At 45.3% G+C, this 18,912-nt stretch overlaps 1 protein-coding gene across 9 annotated transcripts in view; it reads right to left on the bottom strand.

The window, feature by feature from the left end:
• Positions 1-18,912, bottom strand: part of LOC105489073 (talin 2) — a 452,478-nt gene that overhangs the window by 22,781 nt on the left and 410,785 nt on the right. For all 9 annotated transcript variants that reach the window (XM_011753725.3, XM_011753706.3, XM_011753714.3 and 6 more), the window contains 4 exons: positions 18,211-18,336; positions 17,940-18,056; positions 12,929-13,114; positions 8,594-8,701 (listed from right to left, as the gene is read on the bottom strand). In XM_011753725.3, the coding sequence (XP_011752027.2) occupies positions 8,594-8,701; positions 12,929-13,114; positions 17,940-18,056; positions 18,211-18,336 (537 nt within the window). The remainder of the gene's footprint in view (positions 1-8,593; positions 8,702-12,928; positions 13,115-17,939; positions 18,057-18,210; positions 18,337-18,912) is intronic.

The following is an 18,912-nucleotide window of genomic DNA, read 5'->3' on the forward strand; positions in this document are numbered from 1 at the left end:
AATTTTGGAGCCTCTGAGTAGGGGACAAAACATCAGCTTTGGAAATGAACAAACTTGTGTTCAAACCTGGCTTCATACATTACTGGTTTTAAACCTGTTTTCTCATCTGTAAAGCTGGGATAATGCCTGTCTCAGGGCTGGCATAAAAACCAAATGGAGGCCGGGCATGGTGGCTCATGCCTGTAATCCCAGTACTTTGGGAAGCTGAGGTGGGTGGATCATCTGAGGTCAGGAGTTCGAGACCAGCCTGGCCAACATGGTGAAACTCCGTCTCTACTAAAAATATAAAAATTAGCTGGGTGTGGTGGCGGATGCCTGTAATCCCAGCTCTTCGGGAGGTTGAGGCAGGAGAACGGCTTGAACCCAGGAGACAGAGGTTGCAGTGAGCCGAGATTGCACCATTGCACTCCAGCCTGGACGGCAGAGTGAGACTCCATCTCAAAAAAAAAAAAAAAAAAAAAAGAAGGATCAAATGGAATAACACATCATGGGGAATATTTCTCACAATGCTTGGAACAAAGCAGACATGCATTAAATGTTAATTCCCTTCTTGGTGCCCCACACTCCTTTCCCCTGCCCAGGGAGTGGCACAGTCTTTCTCAGGAATCTGGAAAGATGGTTTTTGGACCCAGGACTAACCCCTTTGCACCATGACTATAGAGAAAGCTTAGGAAAAAACAGATCAGAGGAGTCAATGGGTTACACCATGACCAGTCCCAGACACAGCAGTGTATAGATGACATTATGCATATGCACAAATGGATTAGTCAATAATCTCTGAGCATTACTTCACATGCATCTATTATAATCTTCCCTCCTCTTATAATCTTTTACACTTCTTTCATATTTGCTACTGTTCCATGATGATTCCAGCTGCTCTGTGATTCTCATTCCCTCACACTAGGGCCTATATATATATATATACACACACACACACACACACACATATATATATATATATATATATCTCATTCTGCAGATATTAAGAACTCAACACAGACCTTTGAATGAACAAATGAATTAATGAATGAAAAGCAGACCAATACATTATTGGGACAAGTCCTACTATGACGGCTTCCTAGACCAGTTCCAAAAGAACACCAGAGCCACGGAGAAATAGAAGGAAGGGGGATAAATGCCTTTTCCTTTCCAAGACAGTCAGTGGGCAGGCAATTTAGTTAGGCATAGGTTCAGCAGTCAATGTCAATGTACAGGTACTTATCCTCTCTCTAAGCCTCAGTTTATTAAGTGACCACAACAGACTTCCCTTGTAGAGCTGTGGTGAGATTATATAAATTAATATATACATAAAGGGCTACTGACAGAATTGTTCCGGTGTGTGGCCTGGCCATAAGAATTTTTGTAAGTTCCCTGGGTGACTCTCATATGTGGCCATAGTTGTGAACCACTGCTCTAGACTTAGATGGTGGCATTTGTCACCAGTTAATTGCAAAAGGCTTGTACCATATTTATCTGAAACAATATATGCTGTAAGACTACTAGGTTACTCATAGTTATGGCTCAGGATCTCAGTAGCTAAGCAGTCCACAGGCATTGTTAAATGGTTTCCCTAAAGTGGCCAACACAGCATGAATAAGCAAAGGGTTAAAGGTATGGTAGGGACACTCATAATTAATGGTAAAAGATTGAATGATTTTCCCCTAAGCTAAAGACAAGGGAAGGATGTTTGTTCACATACTTCTACCAACATTCTCACAAAGTGGAATGATGAAAGACTTGTTTCTAAAAGGAGCACCCTTGGTGAGCAGTGTACACCATGACGGCCCGCAGACAGGGAACAGCCCCGATAAAGAACCTGAGCTTTAGATAACGAGGAGAAGAGGAGTTCTATTTTTATTATGCCATTAAGTCAACATGATTTCTGATAGCAGACAATAGATCCAAATTAAAGCTCTGCCAGTGGAAGCGAGGGTAATTTTATCCCTGCCACAGATCTCAAACTGTGGTTTTGCAGAAATATTGAACTGTGATAGTTGCAGAGGAAAAGTAGCTGCTTTTTGTCCTGCAATACAAATCCTCTACGATAAACCAGCACACAGCAAATGCAGGAGGCCACCATCATTCAAAAGGACATCTCTAAAGCGTCATAAAGCAGCTCTCAGGGCAGCGGGGAGATGGCTCTGTCCAAATTAGATCCTATGTTTGTTGAGAGTTAACTGAATTATCTAAAGGATTCCCCAGGCAGGGGTTCTCCATTTGCAGTCTCTAAATACCAAAAGGTTCTAACTCGGTTTTGTGGGTCTGTGACTCCTCTTAACAGTTTGAGGATCATTCTGTGTGTCTGTGCTGATGTTTCTTTGATGACGGTTGCAGAAGGCAGAAAAGGACCCAGGGCTTCTAGCTCAAAGGGGCCCATGACCCACAAAAGATGAAGAACGCTGAAATCGGGACAGTCACTGGCATCTATAACAGGGGGAAAGAGAGAATGGGAGTGGGAATAGATACAAACTTTATTACTGATATGTTTCTTTAAAATATAAGCATCTGAAGCAAATAGGACAAACTGTTAACAAAATTAGTCAATCATAGATGGTGGGTACATGGATGCTGCTATTAGTTTCTGTATTTATTTAAGCATTTTCCAAAGAAAAACTAAAATATACAAACCAGCCATAAAAGGTTAAGAATCCTTGGCTCTAGATATTATAACCGAACAAGGCGAGGACACCATAAACTCATGCATATTTTCATGTGCCGAGATTTCAGAAAAGCAACTCACTGAAGAGGACCCCCGATTCTCCTCGTACCAACTGAAAATGACCTCAACTTATTTCTGCAGATTGCTGGACACTTTCTCTAAACCTTGACTTCTGGAATTTTCTCTTTCCCTTTTTATAAAAAATGAACAATTATCTGACCTTTCTTCAGCTCTCAGGAATCTCCGGTGATTCTCCTTAAATTGTTAAAAACAGGGGATCAATTTTTCAAGCATTTCAGGAAGACTACCCTAAGAGCTACAGGTACAGTCTGGTTTAAGTCGACTCTTTTTCAGAATGGAGAGGCCATGGTCATATGATCATACACAGTCTTTCTGCAGAGACCAAAGAACAGAGTGAAGGGCAGAGTGAGTGAGTGAGTGAGTGTGTGTGTGTGTGTGTGTGTGTGTGTGTGTGTGTGTGTGAGAGACAGACAGACAGACAGAGAGAATCAAAATCTCTGGTTTTTAATTGCTTTTTAAATCTATCACCTGCAAATAACTAATCCCATTTTACTAGACATTCTTTTCTCCTACCCTAAAAAGAATTTCAACAAAATTCTGATGTCTTTTTCCAGACTGGCAATTTGGCTTTCATTTTCTGGTTGTCGTTAGAATCCCCTCTGAAAATGAACACTACTTCCCAGGTTTGGGCATTCTCCTTTTCCTCATTTCTTGTTGGGTGTTCACACAGCACTGGCCTGTCAGTCTTGTGGCTTGCAGGACTCTCAGTGTAAAACAATACTCCTCTTTCTTATCCTTACTTTAACCCAGATTTCTAGAAGTTAAAGCTAACGGTGTGAATGGGAACGTATTTTTGGCAGCAGCCCTAAGACAGTGACCAATGTTATCACAATTTAGGTGACCGAATACGGTAGTGGGGGTTTCTATAATTTTTCACCAGGAACATGTATTTTTTATATGTTTATGACAATTCCCTAGAAACAGAACCTTGTTTTCCGCCTATAGTTTTTATTAGAAAATACTCTTCAAAGACTGTCTTGCTTTTTAAGGAACAAAAATAAATACATGAACATGAACAAATGAGTAAATAAATACATACATAATGCTATTTCATTCACATCCTCGGATGTCAGAGCCATCAGCACTTGTCACCCTCAAGGGGGAGAATTCTTTTTTTTTTCTGATAGTTGTATCTTTGATTGTTTTACTCTTTAACATTCTATAAACAACAACCAAGACCACTGAGGGAGACTGACTAGATTATAAATGGATTGGGAGCTACTTGAAGGCAGGGGTCATTATGTGCTTAGCTTGTATTTCTTTTGTGTGGTCTATGGAAGGAAGTCAATAAAATAAAAGATGACTTAATCAATCAACCATAAAGCCCAAATGATAAGTCTTTTTCCTGTATTCCTCTTCTTTCAGTGACTATTTCTGAAGTTCTCTTTTTTCCATTATTTCTCCAATTTTTTTCCTGGCTTCTACTGATTCATGCTTTCTCAAGATCTAGCCTTGACTCTATATGTCTGTACTGTATGCTCTTAATAAAACTCCATATTGGCCAGGCCCAGTGGCTCATGCCTATAATCCCAGCACTTTGGGAGGCCAAGGTGGGCAGATCACCTGAGGTTAGGAGTTCGAGACCAGCCTGGCCAACATGGTAAAACCCCATCTCTACAAAAAAGACAAAATTAGCTAGGCCTGGTGGCTCTTGCCTGTAATCCCAGCTACTCGGGAGGCTGAGGCAGGAGAATCATTTGAACCCAGCAGGCGGAGGTTACAGTGAGCTGAGATCACGCCATTGCATTCCAGCCTGGGCAAGAAGGGCAAAGCTCCGTCTCAAACAAAAACAAAAAACAAAAAACCCATATACATGAATAAAAGCCTTCAACTGCCAGCACTAGAACTATATCTCCTCCTCCATCTTTACATCTAGAGAATGTATCAAATGCACAGTGTGCCTAATAAAACTTAGGCACATTGTAAATTTTATAGATTTTATCTATACAATCTCCCTTTCTTCTGTCTTGCTCTGTCAGCAGCATTACCATGATCCTAATCTTGAAGCTGGAGAACTTTGGAGGTAACTTTTAATCTTCCTTTCTATTGCTTCTCACACTTAGTTGCTAACTTTTAACAATTTTATCTTTAAAATATATTTGGATCTTTTCAGTCTCAAGGGGGAAAATCCTTATCACAAAAGATGAGATAGATTCTGTTTCTTTTATAGGAATAGTTTTACTATCATTTAGCTTTTCTTCCTATTAGTGATTTCATTTTAGTACCAGCTACCAGAAACCTCTGAATGGCCTTAGAGAACTAGGACACTGATATTTCTACCCCAGTGACGAACTACAATGACAATAATTGTATACAATGAAGACAAGAAACTCAGCTGGCAGGCTTTTAACAGATATATCAACCACCCAAGTTTGTAACATGTAAGGTTTAAGAGTCCTGATTCTCGGTGGCTCAAGCCTGTAATCCCAGCACTTTGGGAGGCCGAGACGGGCGGATCACGAGGTCAGGAGATCAAGACCATCCTGGAGAACATGGTGAAACCCCGTCTCTACTAAAAAATACAAAAAACTAGCCAGGCGAGGTGGCGGGCGCCTGTAGTCCCAGCTACTCAGGAGGATGACGCAGGAGAATGGCATGAACCCGGGAGGTGGAGCTTGCAGTGAGCTGAGATCTGGCCACGGCACTCCAGTCTGGGCTACAGAGCGAGACTCCGTCTCAAAAAAAAAAAAAAAAAAAAAGAGTCCTGATTCTACAGAAAATACAAGGAAGAATCCATAACAGAAAAGCAATCAACTACAATGTCAACGGTCATCAGAGAAGCACGTCTGGCCACAAAGTGCAATCTGTTCTTGCCTAGGCCCTGGGAAAGAAAGTAGTGGTCACTCTCCCTCCTTCCAATCTCCAGCCTCCATGAGATGAAACCTCCTGAATGACCTGTGATGCTGGGTCTCCCTGCAGCAAGTGACCTTCTTCCTGTTACAGAAAAAGCTGCCGTTTACCATCAGGGCTGATGCTGACATAGCGACTGAGTGGCCACTAAGCAGGAGTCTCTGAATGTGTGGCCTGGGACTGTTCCCAGACCTTCTGCAATGTTCCTAGAGATCCTGGACCTCTCGTCCTCCCCTCAGGCGGAGGCCAGCCACCTGCCCGCCCCTCAGACAGATGCACACCATATAGATAAGACAGCCTTGTCTTATTTTGCTCACCCAAACAAGGTGGGCATGGAGAGGGGAAGTGAGGAGAAAGGAAGCACTTGAGCAGATCCAACACCTCATTCCCGGATACTGGGATAGGGTTTAAGGTCAGCATGTGGTCAGGGAGGTGACCCTGTTAGAGCTCCGTTTTCCTTTCCCCTGAGAGAAACTTCTCCCTAAGACAAGTGCTGGCACCTGCCCTTCCTTACGCAGACAGAATTCCTCTCCCTAAAATAAGCTGTATTTTTGCTGGAGAGTGAAAGGGGAGACCTTCACTCCATTTGCATCCAGGCCTGTGTATGTGTCAGACATAAAGCTGGAGGCAGACCCCACACAGTGAGGTTCTTGTTAAATGACTCACCAAGGGCCAAGGTACAGATCGCCAACCTGAGGCCCATGTGTGCAGGGCCTGGACCCACAGACGTCATGTACATTATCAGTGCTGCACAGGTGCTGGAGAAAATCTGCTTCAACTCAGAAATGGAACTGGGGAGAAGTGGTGAAATAGAAATACAAGGATCCCTGTATCTCCTCCCTTCCCCCAAAATGAATAAGACAAAAGCAAAAGCATGAGAGAGGAAAAATAAGGAGAAATGGAGCATAGGGGGAGAGCTCCCATTTAGGAGGCAGAGGGCACTGCTACTGCAAGCCCACCGTTAGCAAGTACCATCCACTAGCCAGAAACGGCACCTTCCCAGTAGCAGACTTCTTTTTTTTTTTTTTTTTGAGATGGAGTCTTGCTTTGTCACCCAAGCTGGAGTGCAGTGGTGTGATCTTGACTCAATGCAACCTCCACCTCCCAGGTTCAAGCAATTCTCCTGCCTCAGCCTCCCGAGTAGCTGGGATTACAGGCACCCACCACCATGCCTGACTAATTTTTATATTTTTAGTCGAGATGGGGTTTCACCATGTTGGCCAGGCTAGTCTTGAACTACTGACCTCAAGTGATTACGAGCCTCAGCCTCCCAAAGTGCTGGGATTCAGACGTGAGCCACCGCGCCCAGCAGATTTCAATAAGGCATTCAGCAAATGTTAGCTTGGCCACAAAGCCCTGGGTTTCCAGACATGCTCATTTCATCCTTAATAAACTGCGTGTTTAACATCTGAGGAAACTGCACCCCAGACAAGACAGTGGCCGTGTAGCTACTTACGTGGCAGAACCAGGATTTGAACTTGAGGCTCCTAAATCTACTGATTGCACCCTATTGTCCAATTCTTAGTTATAACAAGGTTCTATATGACTCAGAATATATTGTTCCATAATGAAAAAGAGGTCTTTGGAAAGCCTTGCTGGTGTTCTCTTTAACCTGAATTTCCTGCTAGGCACACCTACAGACTGAACACTTTAACTATATCCCAACGTGTCTAGCTGGAGGCTCTTGCCTGTGAATGCTGACTGGCTAAGATGTCTTTCCTTGGCCTCCATATGATACACTGATCTCTATTCACAAGGGTTCAGACTTTGCGAGCTCAATGTTAGTAACCCCAGACTGGCTACTTTCCCAGAAAATGCACTTCAGAATTGACCACAGTTACCTGGATAAAGAATAAAAATAATGATCCCTTAAATGACCTCAAACGTTTAGCATCAGCAGATAATTTATTTCTAAGGAGGAGGCAGTGAAATGCACACAGCTGGGAATAGTAAGAATTGAGATTTGGATCCAGCTCTGTTGCTGAATAGCTGGGTGACTTCAACCAAGGGACAAGCTTTCTGGGTCTCAGATCATTCCTTTGGCCTATACGCCTCACAGCTGCACAAGGACAGAATGAGAAAACTTGAGAATGCCCAGCAAATGAAGGGCTTGGCATTCCTCCTCTAGATATGTGAATTATGTATCTAAAGGTGGCCTGTTGGATCTCTTTCGTTAGGTTTGTTAAGAGCAAGGGCAGTGATGCAGGGGAGACATCATCAACTCTCTTCTGGGGGTGTCCCTGACTATGGAGGCCTGCCCTGGACCTTACATGGCTCTCAACATGGTTCCTGAACTCAACAGAGACAGATGCACACTGTAGATACTTCTTGGTGCTCCGTGGTTTGGTCCTTAGAGTGTGTAGTGAGTCAAGCCTCCTTAGGAACTGCACAAACTGAGGCTCCCACGTGGGCAGCCCACGCGCCATGACCATCTACGCCCCTGCCTGGTGTCTTCTGTTCATGCCTTCTTAACCCAGCTCCACACTGGGCACACTAGGCTGGGGGAGTCATTCTTGATGGGATCTAAGCCATTTATTCGAGGATGGGAGGAAGTTGTGAAGGGCTGGTGGGTCACCCGTAGCAATGGCAGCCTCCCTAACATGCCACGGAAGCTGGCATGGCTCTGTCAGAAGCCTTCTGTGTCCTTGCAGGATGTACTGGGGGCTTCTAAACAAGACCTCGTGATACTTTTTCAGGTTGGCACTGGCCTCCCACCCACTTACTCTGCTCCCTCCTCTTTTACATGGTAATCCTGCCTTTCGGGTGCACAAGAGAACTGGGCTTTCCTGAATTCTAACTGCAACTTCATCCAGACTGCACTTTTTAGCTCAGTGTGCTGGATCAGTGCACCAGGGGAGATTCCAGTTCAATCCAGTCCCAGCCTCACAGTGGCACTGGACAGGGCTCTGTGAGAGGTCCTCCCAAGGAAAGCATAGTTCCAATCAGCCAGGGCAGCTGGGGGGACACAGCTACTACCCAGCCCTGACTCATGCGCTTTCTTACCACCAAGACGTGCTCCAGGAGGTCCAAGTAGCCGAGGGTGCACTCCGTCCCGAAACGCAAGGCTCTGGTTCTCACCTCGTCACTGACATCGGGGTGGAAGGATGCTTGCTGGAGGGACAAAGGAAGGTTGAAATCTTAACATGGGAAAAGCCAGCAGTATTGGGCAGTCCCAGACTCAGAGGCAGGAGACCTTAACCCTGGTGACCTCGAGAAACTGCCCTGACTCTCTGGACAGAAGAGGTATCTCTCCTCCACATCCTCCTGCCACCTCCCACCTGCCCACAGCAGGCCCTCTGATGCAGTCCCTCCCACCTGCCCACAGCAGGCCCGCTGATGCAGTCTGTGCGTAGACTTTGTCAGTGCCCTGCAGCCAGATGATAGAAACAGCTCAGTCTGGACCTTTGTTCCTCCTTTTCCCACCCCACATTTTTTTGAAATGCAAAAAATTCCACATGCACAAAAACATCCAGCAAGATTCATGATCAGTGCTTACAGCTGGAGACGTACTGACCTAGGGTCAGCCTTGCCTCTCTTTAGCAGCTTCAGGGGTCCTGAAAGCCCCTCTCTGCTCACAGGCTAATGAAGCCCAGGCTCTCACCCCTGGGCCTGACCATGCTACAGTCCGTGAGGCCTCTGTGACCGGGCCCTCTAGCTCCTGGGAAACTCCAGATAGCGAGCTCCCCAGTACCCTAGAGGCACCATAATTCATCTCATGTTACACAAAAGTCGAGATACACAAACCAGCACACATGCTTAACAGAGCATCTTGAGCTTTTTTCTTGTACTTATGACCTGCTAACTTGAGTCATTCATGATGACATCATTTCTGAAGGGATACCCATTCAGAGTCACCAGATAAAATGCACCCAGTTAAATTGGAATTTCAGATAATCGATGAAAAAAAATTTTTAGCAAGTATGGGACACCCTATTTTGTATTTGTTAAAACTAGCAACCCTACCCCTTCCTTCTACAGCTTCCCTCTGGAAAGAAACTGAGGGGCTTGCAGAAATACCTAAAACTACAAAGATATCACTAATCAGGACAAATACAAATCACACATTAGGACAAAAGGTAAAGGCTGAGGGCGAAGACCAGGATCCATGTTTTATCCACTCAAGCCCCTCTTCCTAGGAACGGGAGTGCTGATGGGAATACCTTGGGCTCCCGCCTTGACTTCCCCCCAATTCCTGGACAGAGTGGGGCTAATTCTCATGGCCAGCATGTTATATATGAGCTAGGTTTTCCTCATCTGAGGACTAATGGGCTCAGAGGCAGGAACCAAGAGCCATGCTCCCAGCCACCCACCATCACCTGTTATTCATCCTTATACCCCTGTGCCGCGAACGGAGAAGCACAACGCCCCGCGTCTGATTGATGAGACAACACTGTGGGAAGACACAGGCCCAGATGCTACTCAGAGTCACTTCCAGCAGGTTATGTGCAAGCCCCTGTGCAGGGAGTGGGTGAGGTGGAGCTGAGGTGCTTGCGTGCACTGCTGGGGGCTCTGTAACCAGGTAGAACCCTTTGGGAGAATAATCTGGCACTAATTAAACTCTTATACTATTGGACCCACTAGTTCTATTTCTGGGAATCTTGCCTAAGGAAATAATCCAAAGCACAGAAAAAAAACAGATATGCCCAAAGATGTTTACTGCAGTAAAGTTCATGATTTTTTAAAAATGTAGACAGCCTAAATATCTGTCAACAGTGGGAAGATAATATTCATTAAAGGTACTTTGTAGTCATTAAAAAGTCAGCAATATAGCAACACAGAAATAGCTTTATAACATTAATCATAATAGTAGATATAAAATTACATCTAATATACACGTGTGCACATGAAAGTAAGACCAGAAAGAAATATGCATGAGAATTAACTTAGGGTTTAGGTAAGTCTTTCTCTCTGCCTAAGGAACCGCAGTAATCCTTCCATTCTAAGAAGAGCCAGTATGTAATTTTCTGCCCCTCCGTGTGTGGGCTGAGTAGGGTAGCCAGGGAAAAGGCAGAGCTGGACTAGGGCGACTAGGCCCTTCTGCTTGGCACGTAAGGCTTCCGTCTTGACTACCACTCAGCACCCCAGTTCTCCTGTCTATGCATTATTGCATGCACTCCCTTTCGGCCAGAGACCTCATTTCCTTTTGCAAAGGGGTGAGGGATACAGGAGACCAAGGGAAGCAGAAATGTTAGTAAGTTCGCTAAGTCAGTCCTATCCTAACAGGAGCATCAGGCCTCAGCAGTGACTCCTGTCGAGTCTGATTTTGGTGGGTGAAGCTGACGTTCAGGCTTCAGCGCTCTGGCTGCTACCTTGTCCTGCAAAGCCCAGATAATGTGACCTGGGGCCAAGATGACAGAGAGGAGCTGAGGATGGCCAAACAGCACCCACACTGTTCTACCTGAGCTCCTCCCCAGAAAACAGGGGAGCACATGTTAGGAGAGACTTAAAAATCTGAGCTGCATTCCCTTTAAAAAGACCATTTAATCACGGTTTTCTTTTTTCTGTTCAGTTTCCCCTGTTCATGTCTGTAGCTTGGGGACAAAAGCGTCTGCCACGCATCAACCATAGCGACCTTGAGCACTACATCTGGGAGGCCCTGAGTAGCAGAAGCAGAGTGGCTGAGGACGCAGGAGAGCCAATTTCAGTTCTGGTTCTGATAGTAAATAGCTGTATGACCTTGGTCATGCCACTTCTCTCTCTGAGCCCACTTCATCATGTGACAAATAGAATCATTACTCTTGCCTTTCTCATATGGGATGAAATGAGAGAATATCTATGACAGCCCTTCTAAAATTTTGGGGTGCCGTGTGTGTACACCACAATGCACGCAGGCCTTATCTTGCTAGGTAAATACTCCTCTCTGATAGAGGATGTAAGCCCTTTGGCAGTTATCACTTCTGGTAGGTGGACTCCATCGAGCATATCAAAGTGGCCAATACTTGCAGCCTCAAGAGAGAGAGACAGAGTCCTAACTCCCTGATCTAGCAGCCCTGGGTCCTTTGTGAAAGTGGAGTCTTTCCAGCCCTGTTTCTTCCAGCCCACCCTCTTCTCTGCACCCTCCATCACACCCAGGGGTCCCGTAAATGTGGTACTGTCTCCCAGGGTTGGGCCCTTGCACACAAATTCCCTCGTTGCTCCCTTCTGTACCTCCCTCTCCTTCTGAGGAGCCACCAAGATGATGTAAGAGTTGGATCCTGCAGCAGCAACTCCAGCTGAACTCACTTTACCACAAAGAATGGCTCTGTTCCCTCAGACCCCACGCTGTAGGAGCAGGTCTTCAATTCTGGGTCAATGCCCGCCCTCACTCACCATGGCAGGGGATCATCAATCGATCGCAGAGCAGAAGTCAGAGTCCCTGGGGGCAAGGCTGTCCCTAGAAGGGTGAAGGCCTGGGGTGGGGGCTCTTACAGTTCACTTTCCTAATAGATCAAAAATAAAGGTTCCAGACCCTGGGTCTCCACAGCTCCCTCACCAAGCACAGGCTCAAGGCAGTTGCCCCAACTATCCACCCAAGGAGCAGAGGAATTTTTCCAAGATGTCTAGCACAGACTGCGAAAAGTAGCTCCCCAAGTTCCGCTGTATTCCTCCAACTCACTTCCTCACCGGGGATGGCAACACCTCTCCTAGTGCACAATGGCTGACCTATGGAGGTAAGAAAGGGTCCAGCAGAAGAGCGAACAGTTTCCACTCGGAGGAGCTGGAACCAAGTGCTGCAGTCCCTATCCACCACCCTCGGAGAGGCCTCCACCACACTCTGCAAAAAGGCCTCCTGCCTATTTAGGAAGAACTAGAATGAAGTGGGAGGATTAGGGCCAGCAGGGCTGACTCCATCCCCTCTCAAACACAAAACTGCCTTAGAGAGTCATTTCCCACAGGCTGGTGCATATGCCATATTCAGCGTGCTTTTTTTTTTTTTTTTTTTTTTTTAAAGGGACAGGGTTTTGCTCTGTCACCTAGGCTGGAGTGGAGCAGCATAATTATAGCTCACTGCAGCCTTGAACTCCTGGGCTCAAGTGATCCTCCTGCTATAGCTACTCTTCTGAGTAGCTAGGACGACAGGTGCACACCACCACACTTGGTTATTTAAAAAAAATTTTTTTAAGAGATGAGGTCTCACTGTGTTGCCCAGGCTGGTCTCAAATTCCTGGTCTCAAGCGATCCTCCTGTCTTAGCTCCCAAAGTGTTGGGATTTCAGGCATGAGCCACCACAACTGTCCCTGTGTGCATTTTTATTACAAAGTTTAAGGTTCTGAGCCCCTCCCCTTTTCAGACTACACCAAGCAACCCAGTCATGACAGAGAATCATCTATGCATCCAAAACAATGCCAAGGTCTTTACCTTGCAAGCCGTCAACATATCTGACACGGCTTTCCGGCTCAGGTTGGCAGTAGCAATCACGTCCTCCTGTCTACACGAGTTTCCAGCTGCCACGGCTTTGGTTGTTGCCATGGTGATGCCTTTCGTCATCCTTATGGATTCTTCAGGTGATGATGTCTTTTCAGGTACATCTTTTGACTGGAACAACTGGAAGTCAGAAACAGAGAGGTTAAAAAAATAAAAAAGGAAAAGAAAAAAATAATTTATTCTTCTCCAACCAGGCTGTAGCTTGTGTCTGAAATCTGAGCCAGTAACTGGAAGAAACTGTTGCATGGCAGGAAATTAGAAATCTGAGTACAGTAATATGGTTCTTGTTTTCAAGATTCTCCTGGACAAACCTCCTGTCCTATACTAAGCATTCACGGGAACAATATGGTGAGGGAGACGTATCTAGAGTGTTCCCCTGTTGGTCTGCAGAAACTGACACCCAATATTTACACACTACCCATCCTGTGAAAGGTTGTTGCATGGCTTCATCGTTCTCTTCCCCCATCCCTGCTGGTGCTTTGGCAGTTTCCATAAACTCTCAGTTCCAGTGCTGGTTTCAGGGTAGGACTGACCTGGCCGCATCACTCAGGACTCACCTGTCTGTCTCTAAGGGGATGTGAGGTTGGGGGAAATGAAGCATCAGTTCCTTCTATTCTTAGCCTGTCTTAGAAATATAACTGCATAATTGTGCAGAGGTGTTCATGTCGAGTGTGCCATGGTGACACTGTGAATTATTTAGCAATCTACCCACCCACTCCCTTTAGAGAGGCTGAAATAAATTCATCATGGTAAGTAAATATCCCATTTCTGCTTCATGCTCATCTGTTCTGGCTCTCTAACATGAGCAATTGGTACCCTGGATGTGTGCTGAATGTGCATCTGTCCCTACATGAGGGCCCCTAGCCTAGGTGGGGCTGCCCTGTCTTCAGCCCTAGGCAACCATGTTTCAGCAAGGAAGGCCTCCCTGATGCAGAAGAGCGGGCTCAGTCGGTATCCCACAGAATGCCAACCACTGTCAAACATCACTGCCCCGTGAAAATGGGCAGCTGCAATTAAGCAGTCTAAGATCCCAAATCCCCACTTCACCCTTGAATGTTACGGTGGAATGAAGGCCACACGCAGTCCTTCACACTAATGTGATCCTCATGACACGTGTTGCATGGAAACCCATGATCTGGGTAAATTTTATTCAGTCGGCATAAAATTCAGTGAACCCGGCTCACAGGAGCCTCGACCTCCTGGGCTAAAGTGATTCTTCCACCTCAGCCTCCTGAGTAGCTGGGACTACAGGTTCATGCCACTACACCCGCCCAACTTCTTAATTTTTTGTAGAGATATGGTTTCCCTATGTTGCCCAGGCTGGGCTCAAACTCCCGGGCTCAAGCAATCCTACTGCCTCAGACTCCCAAAGTGCTGGGATTACAGGCATGCACCGCCACGCTTGGCCTCTGGGTGAATTTTAAATCACACCGGTACACTTAGAATAACCCATGTGTCTGTAGTTTCCCAGCATAGCTCCAAATTTCAAGTCTCTTCGATCACCACCATTAGGCCTGCCTATGCATATCAGAAGCTGTGTTCACAGGGGTGCCTGTGCCACCCCATCCCTAGCTTCAGGAGGCTCAGCACAGAGTGAGAGACTCCATTTGTTTGGGAGAAAGTAATTATCTGGTAATCCAGATAATTCTTCTGGATCTTATCCAAGACCATCAAGGTGGGGCCCCTGTGAGTCTGCAAAAACTACAGTGTTACTGAGCTTGGTGTGCCCCCCGATGCAGATTTGGCTTAGATCATAACATCCAAGTCCTTTTGAGTACCTGGAAAGCCTTCCCAAGAAAGACGGGTACAAACAAGCCTAGACTGTGAAGACTATAATAAATACCTAACTCTTCAATGTCTAGACACAAATGAACACCTATAAGCATCCAGGAAAACATAACCTCACTGAATCAACTAAATAAGGTACCAGGGACTAATCCTGGGGATGTGTGACCTTTCAGACAAAGGAATCAAAAGAGCTGTGTTGAGGAAACTCAGATTCAGGATAACACAAAGAGGGAATTGGAATCCTGTCATATACATTTAACAAAGAAATTGAAATGATTAAAAAGAATCAAGCAGATATTCTGGAGCTGAAAATGCAATTAACATACTGAAGAATGCATACGAGTCTTTTAATGGCAGAACTGATCACACAGAATAAATAATTAGTGAGTTTGAAGACAGGCTATTTGAAAACATAGTCAGAGGAGACAAAAAAGAATACAAAATAATGAAGCATGCCCACAGGATCTAGGAAATAGCTTCAAAAGGACAAATTTAAGAGTTATTGGCCTTAAAAAGGAGGTAGAAAAAGAGATGGGGTAGAAAGTTTATGCAAAGAGAACTTCCCAAACCTAGAGAAAGCCATCAATATCCAAGTACAAGAAGGTTAGAGAAGACCAACCAGATTTAACCCAAAGAAGACTACCTCAAGGAGTCGAATAATCAAACTCCCAAAGGTCAAGGATAAGAAAGGATCCCAAGAGCATCAAGAGAAAAGAAACAAATAACACACGATGGAACTTCAATATGCTTAGCCGCAGACTTCTCAGGGGAAGACTTACAGGCCAGGAGAGTGTGGCATGACATATTTAAAGTGCTGAAGGAAAAAAACATCTACTCCAGAATAGTATAGCTGATGAAAATAGACAAATGGGATTACATCAAGTTAAAAAGCTTTTGCACAGCAAAGAAACAATCAACCCACAGAATGGGAGAAAATAGTTGCAAACTACCCATCTGACAAGGGGTTAATAACTAGCCTGTGTAAGGAGCTCAAACAATTCTACAGGAAAAAAATCTAATAATCCGATCAAAAGATGGGCAAAAGGTCTCAATAGACCTTTCTCAAAAGAAGACATACAAATGGCAAACAGGCATATGAAAGGGTGCTCAACATCATTCATCATCAGAGAAATGCAAATCAAACTACAATGTGATATCATTTCACCCCAGTTAAAATGGCTTATATCCAAAAGACAGGCAATAACAAATGCTGGCAGGGATGTGGAGAAAAGGGATCCCTTGTACACTGTGGGTGGGAATGTAAATTAGTACAACGACTGTGGAGAAGAGTTTGGAGATTCCTCAAAAAACTAAAATTAGAGCTACTTTATGATCCAGCTATCCTACTCCTAGGTATACACCCAAAAGGAAGGAAATCAGTTTATTAAAGAGATATCTGCACTCCCATGTTTACTGCAGCACTATTCACAATAGCCAAGATTATATATATGAAATATATATGAAGTAAACTGCAATAAACATGCGAGTGCAGATACCTCTTCAATATTGCGTGTGTGTGTGTGTGTGTACCATTGTATATGTGTATCCATTCATCTGTTGATGGACACTTAGGTTGCTTCCAAATCTTGGCTACTGTGGTACACACACACAATGGAGTACTTTCAGCCATAGGAAAAAAAAAAAAATGAGATCCTGTCATTTGCAACAACATGGATGGAACTGGAGGTCATTATGTTAAGTGAAATAAGCCAGGCACAGAAAGACACACTTTGCATGTTCTCACTTATTTGTGACAGCAAAAATTAAAATAATTGAACACATGGAGATAGAGGGTAGAAGGATGGTTGCCAGAGGCTGAGAAGGGTAGTAGGGAGGTGGGAGGTTGCGGGTGGGAAAGTGGGGAAGGATAATGGGTACAAAAAATAGAAAGAATGAATAAGACCTAATATTTGATAGCACAGAGAGTAACTACAGTAATAAATAATTGTACATTTAAAAATAACTAAAAGAGTATAATTGGATTGTAGCACAAAGGATAAATGCTTGAGGTGATGGATACCCCAATTATCCTGATGTGATTATTACGCATTGCATGCCTGTTATCAAAATATCTCATGTAACTCCTAAGTATAAACACCTACTATGTACCCACAAAAATTAAAAATAAACAAAAAACAAAAAAGGAGCTGTGTCTGGATTTTGGTAGCAAACACTCAGCCCGTGCAGCCAGATGAGTGCCAGACAGTGGTACTTATGGCACCGTCAGTTTTCCAGTTACTCCTGTATTTTTTAGTTTCTCCTTTAAAGCATGAACTGAGCGCAACATCAGTCAAGGCTAGATTCATTAACGATATGACAAGAAAACCCAAGTTTGTCACCCAAACCCTGCGGAATTGCTCTATTGTTTCCAGTGCTCTAGGGTTGCCTTTGCAGGTGACCCTTTAAAGGTGCAGAACAACTGGCAGCAAAGGCAGGTATCCCTCTTCCCCCAAAAAGTTGAATCTATGATCAGACCTCCTATCAAAAAGAAATCTGTTTGAAGCTACTCATTTTCGGCATATTAGAATGAGCCAACCCACAATCATTGTGGGATCATAAGAACAGCAGGTATCATCCACATTGCAGTGACTCCAGAATGTCCTTAACTCTGCAATGCTGGAACAAGTCAGAAACGAACAAGGTCAATTTCTCTTACGTCAGATGACTCCAACGGAAGGAAGCTGGATTTTAAAGGGAAGTGTCTCAGGTAAAGGCTTCCAGGCTTTTCCAATAGCAAACGGCAGACTTCCAATTCTGCATGTGTGCGGGTACCAAGAGCACTGTGCATCAAGAGAGGCTGTGCACTGTTCACAGGATTAATGCTCCAGGTAAGCGCAGTCATACTGACTTTCCCTTTTTCCAGGAATCGTTGACAATCCTTTGATTTTGTGCTATAACTTTAGGGGAACTAAACCTGAATAGTCCTAAGTGATACCTTTCAATTAACTCCTTGATTACAATTACACATCAATCCCAGCCAAACTCAGTGACACATGGGGTCTCAATTATATAAAACTACCAGCAGGCAGGTGAAGGGGCATTCTCAGTCCAGGTGTTTTAGGTAAAACCTCATTGGTAAAAAAAACCTCAAATGAGCTCTCACTTGGGTCAGCTGTGGGACTCTGGTACCCAAGGGAGGTAACTGCTGGCTCCTTACCGTAAGCTCCTGCTTTATGCATTCGATTGTGGCCTCAAGCGCCCTGGTGCCCCGGGTGGCCTCATCCTCCACTGCCTTTACAGTCTTGAGGAGGGAGGTGACATTAGTCACCATCACCTGCACAGGAAGAAAGAATGAACTCAGATAGTGCAGTGTCTCAGGTTCAGCCCCTACTCCTTTTACTTCTGGATCGCATGCTATGAGCAAGGACACCTCTCTTTAAGTGAGAAGAGAACTCAGGTGCTCGTCCCCAGCCAGTGCCCCACTCTACCTTGGCGGCCCCCTTGAGCTGGTACATGGAAGGGTCGTCCGCTGGCTTGCTGGCAGCTCCCTTGGTAGCACTGATGAGATCGGAAAGGGCCTTGGCTACATCTTTGATGGCGTTGATCAAAACCACCTGAAAGAGAGCACCGGGCCCAGGTGAGCAGGCGCCAAGATGTCAGCTGCAGGCTTTACCAAGGCATGCAGCCCGAGGGCAGGCCAGGGCACAGGGAATGAGAAAGACAGTCTAAAGTCTGCAGCATGGCAGACCTCCTGGGAAGCCACCCTTGGCGATTCTGATACAGGACTCAGGACTTTGAAAAGCTGCCCAGGGGAGGCTGAAGCCGAGCCAGAACGGAGAAGTCAGGTGTAAACGTGCAGCTTATGTAAAACCTCCTAGACAGCAACTTGGCAGATGAGCTGCCTCTGACAGCACGAAGGGCACCAGAGAGGCAACACCACTCACTCCTGACGGGCACCCTGAACACTGAGTAAAAATCCCCAGTTGACCCGGCCCTCAAGGCCCCACAGCAGCCCTGCCCAACTCTCTGGCTATGAGGGTGCTCTGCTGTAGGCACACAGGTCGGCCTGTCTGCTTCTCCATGGGAAATCTCAACTTATTCCTGTTCAGGGCCTTTGCTCGCTGTTCTAACTGGGCCTCAGCTCAAATGTCATGTCCTCAGAGGCTTTTCCCGATCCCTCAGCTAAGGGC

This window comes from Macaca nemestrina, chromosome 7, assembly GCF_043159975.1.
Source record: "Macaca nemestrina isolate mMacNem1 chromosome 7, mMacNem.hap1, whole genome shotgun sequence".
Lineage (NCBI taxonomy): Eukaryota > Metazoa > Chordata > Mammalia > Primates > Cercopithecidae > Macaca > Macaca nemestrina.